The sequence below is a fragment of the Acipenser ruthenus genome, chromosome 10, assembly GCF_902713425.1.
Source record: "Acipenser ruthenus chromosome 10, fAciRut3.2 maternal haplotype, whole genome shotgun sequence".
NCBI classification, from domain to species: Eukaryota; Metazoa; Chordata; class Actinopteri; order Acipenseriformes; family Acipenseridae; genus Acipenser; species Acipenser ruthenus.
Window position 1 is genome coordinate 36,324,355 of NC_081198.1, and position 13,672 is coordinate 36,338,026.

A 13,672-nucleotide genomic window follows, 5' to 3' on the forward strand; every position below is an offset into this window, starting at 1 on the left:
CTCTAACAATACACACTTTCCTAATTTTCATAAAATACCTGTTTGAACAAAGTACAGAATTATATTTGGGTTCATTATTCACATTTTTAAGCCAATATCTACTGGATTTAATCCATTTGTTACTTTTAGTGATAAAAGTAACAGGTCTATCAGGTCTGGATCTGAATTCTAAACACAATAAAATGCACTGGATTTAAAATGTTTAAATGGATCCTTTATACATTTGACAGAGTATAATTTGTGAGCAGAATGCACCTATTCCAGTTATGGAATTGGTCTTTTTTTGTGTGAATTTAACAGCATGGAAGTGGGAATGCCAAAATGTTTGTTACCAGTCCTAAGTTGATCATTTACAGTCATACCAGTCTTATTATTTTATGCTACAATTATCCACATTATTTCTTAGCATAACATTATAGGTCACAGCTAGGCCTCTTTTCAACGACAATAGCATTCCTGCTATCTAAATTATATTACATTTAGAACATTTCAATCGATACTGGCCAGAAAAGGGAATACTGATCCAAATGCTGATATTTATTTCTCATAGCTTATTTATAATGCTAAATCTGTGACCCTGACAACAGACAAAATTCAAGTGGTTTGTGGTTTCGTACATTAGCAATAAACTTAAACGGTTACATTTTAAACAAGAGAGACGATTTATGGTGTTGGTCTTATAGTTGTAGAGTTCCCCTTTGGTAGACCTTACATGGTTATCATCAACCAGGCCAAATTCATCAGTGTATGAAATGTTAAGTTCTCTATACAGTAAATACAGTCGCTAGACTATCTAAAATACATTGCTCCTTAAATAAACAAACTAGTTCCTTGCCTTCAAAAAGATAAAATACTTTAGCATGTAATATGTTATCTTTAATAGTGGTGTTCTAACTTGACAACATCTTTAGGATATCGAATTGGCTGAATATTGCAATTTACCTTACTGCTATGAAAAAATTAATAGGTTGAGGCTTTAATTAGGGTTCATTCAAAACCATCTGCAACTGATTTTCTAGCTTTCCACTGAGGACTTTTGCAAAAAACTTTTTTTCTGCAACAAACTAGAATCTTAATTTTTGAAACTTTACGCAAAGAAGGGGGTTCGGAGTCCAAAAGTGGCACTCCGAAGGTACAACCGCTATTAAATAATAAGTGCAATTTTGAAGATCATTGGTGGACAGTCATAACTTTACTTTGTATTAAAGATATAATTTGCTGGTGACATTACTGAATGGATGGTTTAGGTAGCAGCACAAAGTGACACTCCTGAGGACACCAGCAAAGTAACTGAATTTGTTTGTTATCATCTGACTTTAGATGAACACAGCAACAAGTGTTACTTTAGACCATGGCTTCTGCTGGTTTCCATTCCAACTGAGATCTCAATCACTTGACTATACCCTTAATTGAACTGATCATTTGCTTAATTAGACATTTTTACAGCTCTTAAACAGTTGCAGATTTCAAGTTAGCTATAACATCATGTAAGTAACTTGAACTCTGCAACTGTTTAAGAGCTGACAACAATTTAAAAGGTCTAATTTAAGGAAATTATTAGTTCAAATAAAGGTTTAGTTAAGTGATTGAGAGCTCAGTTGGAATGAAAACTAATAGACACAGGGGGTCCCCAGGACCGGATTTGAGAACCCCTGCTTTAGACAATGGAAAATACAAACCTCAAACGCTGTACAGGATACTACTGAGATCGCTTGGATAGACCAAAACCTCACAGAAGGGGATAAAGAATAAACAGTTGTTGTTTGTATCTGCGGGAAATTAAATTGTGATCTCTCAGACAATTAAAATCTGCCTGCCAGCAAAGAGTATATAATTTCCAATACATAGGTATTGTATGTACTGGAAATGTTGCTTTTTTTTATTTAATTTATGCAGTAGTAGGTTTCAATCTGTTAGTAAAAGTACATTCCCAGACAGTATCTTTGCAGGACAGTTTTGATATCTGTTCTTTTGGGCCGATGTTCAGTGTATGTCTGGTATGGTGTTGAGTTACTGGTAGTGTCCTCAGTCTGCTTCAGTTTGAAGCCAAACATACGATCAGTCTTTCTGAAAGAGGTCTCAGTACTGTATTAAGTAAATTCAGGTATGGGAGCATGATTCAAACTGAAAAAGCATTTTGTTAAGGCAAGGATGGAAGAAGCATAATAGTGTGTTTTCATTTTTTGTTAAACATTTTTTAAAATGAAGCTATTATGTTGTGCTTTATGGACACAAAGTACTACTTGAATGGTCCACTGCTCTACAGTATTGGACTATGGCGTCTTACTTGTTTTATGAAAACCTGTTAACATTTCCAAGGTGACAAAAAAGAAAAGTAAAAAAAATAATTGTAAAATAAAGTCTGCTTGATTCTTATCACTTGTGACTGCTTATGTAGTTCTGTTCTCAGGAATATAAAAATAACACAAAAAAACAGCATTTCACTCAAATATGTGTACAAAAAATGTATATATATATATATATTATATATATAATATATATATATATAAATACACACACACACACACACGGTTTAAAATTTTTAAACTGATTATATATATATATATATATATATATATATATATATATATATATATACACACTGATATATATATATATATATATATATATATATATATATATAATCAATTTAATGAGAAGGATGTCCTCCTGAATAATTACACTTTTAAAGTGAAGGGCTAAATGTGAGAGAAGAGGGAATCCTGTTGTAAGAAATAAGGATACAGCTTTTGTACACATTTAATAACCAAGATAGATTTGCTTACCCTAATTACCACAAGCTGCTCCGCTGTGCTGGGTTAACCTCATCCTGCAACCCAGGCTCTATAGCCCCTCAATACCTGGGCAACAGTCCCCATAGTCGTTCTCTAAAATCTATTAACCAAGGCACAACTGGGAGGCTGAAAAAAACACAGCAGAAATGCTTGTCGTTTTTGTTCAGGGAATTGAAAGCATTCATGAATACAGTGCAATGTTACAATTTAAAATAAATGGAATATTTTGTCATGTTGTTTTTCCCCCACTGCACTTTTTGCTTTTATTTCAATTTTTAAAAATTAGATTTTGCTGAGACTAGATTTTCATTCTCCTGTTATGTATTAACATCATGAGAGCTTGAACAGGTCACCTTGCAATTCGATATTTCTCTGTACAACATGCAAACATTCAAAACTTGTGCCTTTCAATGCTTTCGCTAAGAGAAAGGGGAGAGCTAAAGCATCCAATATCCAATCTATTTCAATTAAAAAAATATCATTCAATGCACAGCAGTCAGAGTGGACCAAGCAGCTTTTGCCAGAATAATAAATAATGACACTTCCTTGAAAGTCTGTTTCAGTTGCCCTTTTTTCCACTTTTTCAGCTGGAAAAACTACCTTCATATGCATGATATTGTACATACATTTAATGAAAAGTAAAATAGACTGGTTAGCAAACTGAATGTGTCTGATGTCTGTTTTACACAAACATGACTTGGGTACTACAAGGAAATTTTATATGGTACTGCACAATGATTTCACATAATGCAATTTATTGTCAGAGTGTAAAACGCAGAGAAAATGCCACAGCATCACATAATATAAAATGTAATCTCTGGTGGTGAAAACTGCACTCATTATTGGCTCCCTAGTGTCCTGCTTCAGGTCAAAGGTCACCAGGTACATGTACAGCAATCAAGTGCTTTTTCACTCCAATAATAGCTACATGACACAAAGATACACACTGTGTAGCATGTGGTCGGTGGAGAGTGTGTCCTCCCAGGCCAGCACAGTTAGTTTTTGATTGAGATTTCCTGTTCTACCTCTTTCCACAACCAGACCCATGTCTGCCATCTCTCTCTCATGTCTTCAGTACCTTCTGAAAATATTTTGATAAGGAAAATGCAGTAACAGCTTTGGCTGCACCAGCTATGAAAGACCTAACACCCACTATATTTTTTCTCTCATGATTTCTTTTTAGGGGTGATTTTACTTCACACATTAAGCAGCCAGGTAACCCCTGTGTGCATGCATTGATGTTATACTTATCACACACAAAAGGCATTATTCACTTTTAGCTTATTTTAAGCAGGTTAAATAGACTTGCAACATTAAGTGAATGATTATACTATACTGTGAAAATAATTACTGTGGTTAATGGATGTAAAACAAAATGTAGAAAAACGACATACAATTACATTAGTCAACTCTAGTCACCAATTTTGCAAAGTAAATTCTACATTAAAATATTATGTTTTTTTAATTCCCATACTAATCTGTATTTGACTACCTACTGTAATCAAAGCAATTTTCTAAAAAACTAGACTGGATCCAGTATTCATGTACTGAATAAATAGCAAATGAAGATAAACTTATTGCAGCCCTGAAAAAGCAATGTGTTTTATTAGTCTAAAAATTGGGTGGAGGAGGAGAAAAAAATAAATAAATAACCTGTTACTTACAGCGCACTCCAGCAGTAGACTCTACATCTCAGTAGACACTGCAGGCAAAGGAACATTGTACTCTGATCATTACAGAGTGAGATTAAACCTGAAAACATAATTTCACAATATCCTTGAAGTCAGACCCCAAGGCAAGGACATTAGACAGACAGCAAGATCAAACAGTGTCACATAACATTAAATAATTTTCAAAACCAATGCGCACTAGAGACAAATTGTGAAAGGCTTACATTTTAATATATGTATACAGAGAATCCCAGAAATTATTTACAAAGTCGAAGATCTAAATAAACACAGACTGTTTGATTTAAATAGGTATATAAATACAAAAGTGTTAGAATACAGTTTACATTCTTTCCAGTGTCAAAAGAAAACCACTGCAATTTGAAATCTGCAGCATCCCCCTTTCTAACCATAAAAAAACATCGAAAAATGGTAAACACTAGAATTAAGAACTAAAAGAAAAAACAACCACGCAGTTTTATTTTCCAAACACACAAAAGAAAAAGGAATACTGCAGCTTTAATTGTAGTTGCACAACAAAACACTTGAAGGGTCAGCTCTTTTTATAACATGTTCCACTAAGAATGACAGTGTTGAAGAAATAACTGCATCAAATGAAGAGAATGTGACATCATAGACCCCCAGAATTCTGTGTTCACTTCTAAATCGCTGCTGCAGGGTAACTGCTGGGGTCAATCGTTACATGCGCACACATTTTATTTGAAATGGGTCCAGGTTCAATGCAGCCCTCTTGTGAACCTGTGGTGTGTGACTGCAGATACTGCTGTAAATCAGGTACATGCAGAGGCTTCATTTTATATGAAGTCCCCAGCAAACTTGACTGTAGTAGTACATAAATCCTCCCGAAAATAAACATTTTAAAGTATTTTTATTATACTAGTAAAGAATCTCTAATATGGTGTTATTGTACTGCCTGCAGCATACAAAAAGTAATAATGGCAGCAATTATGCACAACTTGGTCAGACTTTACAAAAGGATTTGGAATTTTTAGGGGAATTTTAAGTAATTCCGGTTGTACTTAAAACATCAGAGCACAAGTACAGGTAACATTTAGTGGTTATACAGTGAAAACATGCCATTTCGTAACAGTTCAATGGATTAGGTAGTGCTACAGAACATGTTTTATAAATATATGCTGTACCTTCAATATTTCTTCTTCAGGCACCAGAATTACAAACAAAACACAGCATAAAGAACATTTCTAAATACACTTCAAAACACAAGTTGTTGTTCCTAACTTGTAACAGCATAACATCCTTTAAAATGAATCCTCTCTTTTTTTAACCAATAATATAATGTAACCAAACTTATAGGTTGTCTGTTTGAACAGTAATATAGTCAGGAAAGATGCCTTTGACAGTGTGTTTGCCATATGTAGAACTGCTGTGCATTACTGACTAGCTGTAAGAATCTAGCAGTACACACAGTTTCCTTGTACAATAGGTATATTTGATGTTTTCACAAGATTCATGACTTTAGTTTTGGATCCATTATTGCCTTGAAAAAGCATAACAAAAAATGATATCTATAAATTAAAACTATGACTTAACAGTGTCAATTGCATCAATGGCCAAACATATCTCTTGAAAACATCCTTTGCCTGAAGTAAAATTTTCATCCAAGGTCCACGATACTGAAGAAATCATATTGTTACGGTTCATGTGTAAAATTGGTAAATCTGTAGATTAACCGGTATATGTGTAGATTTACCAGATCAGCGGTCAATGTATGACTAAGGAGATGGTAGTTATAATAATTCAGCATTTGAGGTGATTTCGGAAATAAAGTAACATCAGGGAGCTTAACGGCATAAAAATAAATTTTAAAAAATTTAAATTTCTGTAAGATCTTTTAGGTACTGTACGTGGGTAAATAACTTCACTACATCCCTTCTTCCAATACTATTATTATTATTTAATAATTTATTTATTATTTATTATTATTATTGTTTTATTACTATTATTATTTTTATTAATATTAATAATAATAATAATAATAATAATAATAATAAATGTATTTAGCAGAGACCATGTATTAATGTTTGGTCCTATAAACAGACATGATTAGAGACAGATTTCTGGTTTTATTTCTAATGATTTTTTACCCACTTGTCTTTCGCTTTATGTTGAAAAAAAAAAAAAAATACACTTTCCCGATTTTATTTTAAAAGTGACCATAGGGCAACCATTAGGTATGGTAATAATTACATCTCTTCAGCAAAACGCATGCCTCTACTAAGTGTGATTTAGTATTAAGTTGAACTCATTTAGAAAAAAGCATAACCTAAGTGCACACATGTTTTGCATTTTAGTGAGAATCATATAGTGGGCTACGTCATTTTGCCGGCAAAACATTGTTTTGTATTGTGAATTGTTGTTGTTGCCAGACAGTGATCGTGGATGTAAGTAAAAGAGATTGTTTACTACCATCTCCTTATTTATACATTGACCACTGAGCTGGTAAATCTACACATTTACTGGTTAATCTATAGATTTACCGATTTTATATATATATATATATATATATATATATATATATATATATATAGTGAGATTTAAGATCCCTTTTTTACCTGTGCATCTATACAGTTGCATTATTTTACGCTAATAATAATCTATAGAATTGGTAGTTCCAAAGTCTGAGCCTCTAAAATTGTATAAGTTACAAATCCTCCTGCTGCACCCTGTCACTTGTTTCACAGTGGAAGGAACATTCAATTTCAAGATTGCAGCAGCCAGGTAATACCTGTGTCATGAAATAAAAAGCAATTCCCACAAAAATAAGGGTTACTGTCCTAAGAACAAACTGTATGACCCCCCCCCCCACCCCCCCCCCCAACCCCAACCACTACTATTACTACATCATCTAGCTGAGAAGATACAAAAGCAATGATATTTTCATTGCTCTCAGCAACGCTGTCTTGTCTAGCCAATATTTAGTGTTTTTTTCTTCCCTCTTTATACAGAACTAGGAGGTACTCACTGATGTAAGACAGTATTGAGTCAGTGTCTGTCTTTGCAGGTTGCTCTGAAGGAGTCATCAGAAGCCTGTAACTGCAGATGTATTACTGAGGGATGTAAAATGTATTTTCGGTAATGAAAACAGGGAAACGGTTAACGTTGGTCACAAAAGTTTTCTTTTCTAAAATACCATTTCAGCTGTTGTATTCTTCAAGTTCTATTTTAGTGAATTGCTTCATTTCAGTTAAAATCACAGTTTCTCTGTTTGAAGACACAGAAGAACCAAAAAGGCAAATGATCCATAAACATATCGGTATGCCTTTTCAGTCCAGTGTTTCGATGTGTGTTATGAGACCATGTTCCAGTTATAGTTAATGCATTATGCTATGACCTAGCGTGTAATATTTTATTGATTGATTTATGGTAAGTGTTTATTTTTAATTAGATTTATAAAAGTATACACACACACACACACAACAGAGAGGTTTAAATATTAAGCTAGTAATATCCTACTAAGCCAGATGTTTAGCCAGTCACTGTGCATTCTGGAAACTTTCCTGGATAAATCTGAGTAAAAAAAAAAAGTCATCTACATCAAGGCAGGTTTCCTGAAAGAAACAAGTTTTGGAAGGGATTAGAGAATCTATACCGATCCTCAACACAGATTGGACAGGAAAATTCAACCAGAAGCACACCTCTGTGGTAATGAGTGAAGCCCAGAGAGCTGGAATATCCTTGCCTCAGAGTAGCAAAGCACCCCATGGACTGAAAAGGCATAAAAAAACGGTATCTCTAAACAATACAACATACACACATGAAAGTGTAAATAACTCTGCATATAGACAGACAACACACAGGCTGTGTACCAAGAATACCACTTCTTAGGGATGCAAGTGTTTCTTTGGGTTATTAGTAGAAATAAGGAAACCTCAGTGATACAGGGTTTAATTCATCCCTTATGGGGGCACTTTCTTGTTCCTAGGTTTACGGATGGGTGGGATATATCAAAATGGCTTGCTGGAGAACAGCTCTTTCAGTGACAGACTTATGGATCAAAAATGTTAACTGTAACCTCTTCATGAAAGCAAGACATTTGCAAGGTTGAACATTTGATTAGCAAATGTTTCCCTTTTGTTAACTACATTATATATTATATCTTCTACCACCACAAAGATAGTATAGGGAGAGTATAATACTGAAGGTTGTTAATTTGGCATCTTGATTACACCAGCATTACTGGTTTCAAAAAATGCTCCCACTCCCAAAGAAATAAATTGATGTCTATTTGTGCAATCCCCTCAGGAAAGCAGCGATTCCTGTGGTACACAGCACTGATGGTGTTAAAACAGCAATTTCACACACGTCTGACTGTGGGACACAATCTTCTTCAGGCAGTCAGCAGCTCATCATCAGTGCGGCCAATGGCATCCGGGTTTGAAAGGGGGTCCAGGTCAGCAAACAGGTTAAACCAGGCCGACATGTCTCGAGGAGCGCTCTTTGAGGCTATGGGTGGTAAAAAGAGGTGAAAAAGCTGGTTAGAAATGTCTTGATCAAATACACAGGTCCTGAATTCACATTTTTGGTCCGTTGAGTTGAGAATGCACTCCAATCCTACCAAGAGAGAGATCTAAGTGTCTTCAATTGATCTAAACATGAAGACCATGTATATAGTACCTCTGATACCTGTATACCAATGCTGCAACAACCAACATCTCCAACACTGCTTGGGATTCCTTTTCATCTGTAAAATGCCAGAGAGGGTTCTGTTGCAATGTTCCACAGCCATTAGAGTAACCAAACTTAATATGCATGACCTCTAAAGGTTCTTTCCGAGGGTTCATTGAAAGGAAAAGGCTTCTCCAACCCTAGAGTACAACAAACGGTCTGTTTTTTTTTTGTCATTAAATGCATTACACTTTCTGGTGCCACACTTCACATAAAGAGTATATGTATGTATGTATATATATACACACTACCGTTCAAAAGTTTGGGGTCACTTAGAAATGTCCTTGTTTTCCATGAAAACATACATGAAATGAGTTTGAATAGGAAATATAGCAAAATGAATAGGAAATATAGTCATTGACAAGGTTAGAAATAATGATTTTTAATTTAAATAATAATTGTGTCCTTCAAACTTTGCTTTCGTCAAAGAATCCTCCATTTGCAGCAATTACAGCCTTGCAGACCTTTGGCATTCTAGTTGTCAATGTGTTGAGGTAATCTGAAAAGATTTCACCCCATGCTTCCTGAAGCACCTCCCACAAGTTGGATTGGCTTGATGGGCACTTCTTACGTACCATATGGTCAAGCTGCTCCCACAACAGCTCAATTGGGTTGAGATCCGGTGACTGTGCTGGCCACTCCATTATAGACAGAATACCAGCTGACTGCTTCTTCCCTAAATAGTTCTTGCATAGTTTGGAGCTGTGCTTTGGGTCATTGTCCTGTTGTAGGAGGAAATTGGCTCCAATCAAGCACCATCCACAGGGTATGGCATGGCATTGCAAAATGGAGTGATAGCCTTCCTTCTTCAAGATCCCTTTTACCCTGTACAAATCTCCCACTTTACCACCACCAAAGCACCCCCAGACCATCACATTGCCTCCACCATGCTTGACAGATGGCGTCAAGCACTCCTCCAGCATCTTTTCATTTGGTCTGCGTCTCACGAATGTTCTTCTTTGTGATCCGAACACCTCAAACTTAGATTTGTCTGTCCATAACACTTTTTTCCAATCTTCCTCTGTCCAGTGTCTGTGTTCTTTTGCCCATCTTAATCTTTTCTTTTTATTGGCCAGTCTGAGATATGGCTTTTTCTTTGCAACTCTGCCTAGAAGGCCAGCATCCTGGAGTCGCCTCTTCACTGTTGACATTGAGACTGGTGTTTTGCGGGTACTATTTAATGAAGCTGCCAGTTGAGGACCTGTGAGGCATCTGTTTCTCAAACTAGACACTCTAATGTATTTGTCCTCTTGCTCAGTTGTGCACCGGGGCCTCCCACTCCTCTTTCTATTCTGGTTACAGCCAGTTTGCGCTGTTCTGTGAAGGGAGTAGTACACAGCGTTGTACAAGATCTTCAGTTTCTTGGCAATTTCTTGCATGGAATAGCCTTTATTTCTCAGAACAAGAATAGACTGACGAGTTTCAGAAGAAAGTTCTTTGTTTCTGGCCATTTTGAGCCTGTAATCGAACCCACAATTGCCGATGCTCCAGATACTCAACTAGTGTAAAGAAGGCCAGTTTTATTGCTTCTTTAATCAGCACAACAGTTTTCAGCTGTGCTAACATAATTGCAAAAGGGTTTTCTAATGATCAGTTAGCCTTTTAAAATGATAAACTTGGATTAGCAAACACAACGTGTCATTGCAACACAGGACTGATGGTTGCTGATAATGGGCCTCTGTACGCCTATGTAGATATTCCATTACAAATCAGCCGTTTCCAGCTACAATAGTCATTTACAACATTAACAATGTCTACGCTGTATTTCTGATCAATTTGATGTTATTTTAATGGACAAAAAATTTGCTTTTCTTTCGAAAACAAGGAAATTTCTAAGTGACCCCAAACTTTTGAACAGTAGTGTGTGTGTGTATATATATATATATATATATATATATATATATATATATATATATATATATATATATATATATATATATATATTAATTCATTTAGGAATGACCTATTCCTGCTTAGATGATGGTGTCCATTTTAATGATCGACTCTGCATATATATAGCATTGTTTAAGAACTTAAGAAGAACTCCCTGTATATATAATTTATTATTAACATTGCTAAATACAATAAAAAATATGCAGTTAAAATACAAAACGATTACAGCTAAGTCTTGACATATTCACAATGGAAGTCATTACACAGAACATGTAGCTGACCATTCTAAAACAATGAAGTTTCATTTTTCAACCATATCACCATATTATGTTAGACTTTGGCATTTGAACTTGTAGTTTATTATTATTTTTCATAAAAAGCAGCAATAAAATGAACCGTTTCATCAATATCATCCATTTAATTAATTGAGTAAACTTCCGTATAGTTTAATTTTGGTTTGCATTTTTCACTGCATGAGAAAGTCCCTTGATTTTATTTTGTAAATTTCGGCACAACCAAAAGTAAACAGTACAGTTTAATTTACTGCAGTTAACACACATTTTACAAATACTAGAAGCCCTAGTGTGTACTTGCTTCTCTACACAGACTACACCCAAGTATGGCAAAACCACTTACCAATGAACTTTTACAAACAAAACTTTTGATGCTGATGTTATTTGTGTGTGTTACTCAGAACAGTGTCACACCCAACCAAGTTTTTCCAGATAGAACGTGCACAGACTCAAAGTAAAGTCTGGACTCGCAGCCTTTGTCTTAACACTCGTTCATTCTTTACACGCAATAAGTCAACAATTAAAAATGTGAATATTTAAACTTGTGTACATCATGACGGGCCTCCAGAAGACTTTCCACTAGTCTGATATTGGATTCTTAATCAAGGCCTGAAACATCACCATGATACCCTGGGCTCCCCACAGCTAGTACCTGCTGATTCGTGCCCCTGATCCTTAGCCAGCTTTGTGGTTGCTGGTGCTGGATCTGCGATACCTTGTCTTCACCCCAGGGGCACCTCCTATTACTGAGGAATCTGAGAACACGCCCCACTACTTGATAGCTGGTGAACAGCAGACTATCTTTAGGCTGAACTGAACTCCCAGGCAGGCTATGCCAGGCACAGTAAAGTGCATTCTTTCTTTTTTTTCCCCCTCATACATGCCTGTTATACAAATACACTTGGCTCCCCACACCATCACAACAATCTCTGTTTAAACCTATGGGGTCAGGACTAAACAATGTCAATAGATTGCAGGCCTACTATTGGAAACCAAGACAACACCAATTCAATTAAATGCAAGGCCTACTGTACCTTAACCGTTCTAAAAGCGTATGTGACCATTCCTCAATGATTAACGTCACATGAGTTTCTTATTTCTGGTCTAAGCCAAGGATAAATGACTATTGACAGCAAACCTTTCAGCACAAAAGTTAATTCAGACATGTAAGGTCTATAGGAGGACACTCTATTTATCAATAGCTGTTTGTGATGCAATATATTTTATAAAAAATGAATTATTTCCTGTAAATATGATGGACACCAGCTTTCCTTAGCAAATGAGTTTCATCCTTCAACAGTTTCTAAAGGTTATCAAATCCATTATGAAGACTGACAGACAAGGTAACATAATCTGCATAGCTGCACTGTGCTGAACCCTTTCAAAAGTGAAATCTATGACCAGATTCCCCTCCAGGGGATCCTATGTAATGCTATTTCCCTCTGCAATTCCAGTAAACCCCTAATTCACCGCAAAGGGATGAGATCACACATCTAAAGATTGCAGCTTGGAATCCCAGCTTTCACCAATTCCTCCAGGGTCTGCCCCTAATCCTAGAGATGCAGTCTTCTACTGATCTTCACTGCCATTAGCAGGAAAGGTAACACTCCTCGCTCAATGATAGTGAAAGTAGGAGACAGCTGGCTGCACTGTGGAGCCAGGGCACAAGATGCTTGCACAGCACTAGCTTCAGTAAAAACCAAAGGCTCCCACTGAAGCCTCTCCCAGTGAATGTCTAGAGGGCAATCAGCTGAATAGGTATTGATCAAATCGCTGAACCGGTTTAAATTTGTTTAAAATTATTCCTGTACCAAAATGTACCTTTTCTAAGTATCATGACAGTTAACAAGCAAAGGCATGATTTTTAACAATCACTGCTTAACCCAAGCTGACTGATTTCTATAGTGCAGTAAGCTATAAAACAAAGATTAAAAAACAGGGCTAATTCACAAAATCAAAGGCAGATCTCCTTGTACAGTACAACGTGAGAAATGGCATACAAAATATATACTAACCTCAAATGAGAACTTCCCTTTAATACAACAGATACATCCAAAACATATCCTTCTACTATATATAGTCTAACTTGCAGACAATAACCAACTAACTCAAAAAGTCTCCCATTAAAATACCAATGCATCCCTCAGTTAGGCCTTGAAAAATTAATGAGAGGAGAACACTGACAGAGCATCTTGAATACTGAAAGGTTGGGGTGAGTTTTATTGCCAACTGTAACATTGCTGTAATATTAATGCACCAATCCACTGAACAGTTTTTCATTTTGGCTGTATCAGTTACTGTTAGACTAATGAAACCT

The 13,672-nt window shown here is 35.8% G+C and overlaps 1 protein-coding gene across 4 annotated transcripts in view; it reads right to left on the reverse strand.

Moving 5' to 3' along the window:
• Positions 1-7,326: 7,326 nt before the first annotated feature.
• LOC117410191 (islet cell autoantigen 1-like protein) overlaps positions 7,327-13,672 on the reverse strand; it is a 33,736-nt gene continuing 27,390 nt past the window's right edge. For all 4 annotated transcript variants that reach the window (XM_059032124.1, XM_059032125.1, XM_034016649.3 and 1 more), the window contains one exon: positions 7,327-8,947. In XM_059032124.1, coding sequence (XP_058888107.1) covers positions 8,832-8,947 — 116 coding nt within the window. In that variant the 3' untranslated portion in view covers positions 7,327-8,831. The remainder of the gene's footprint in view (positions 8,948-13,672) is intronic.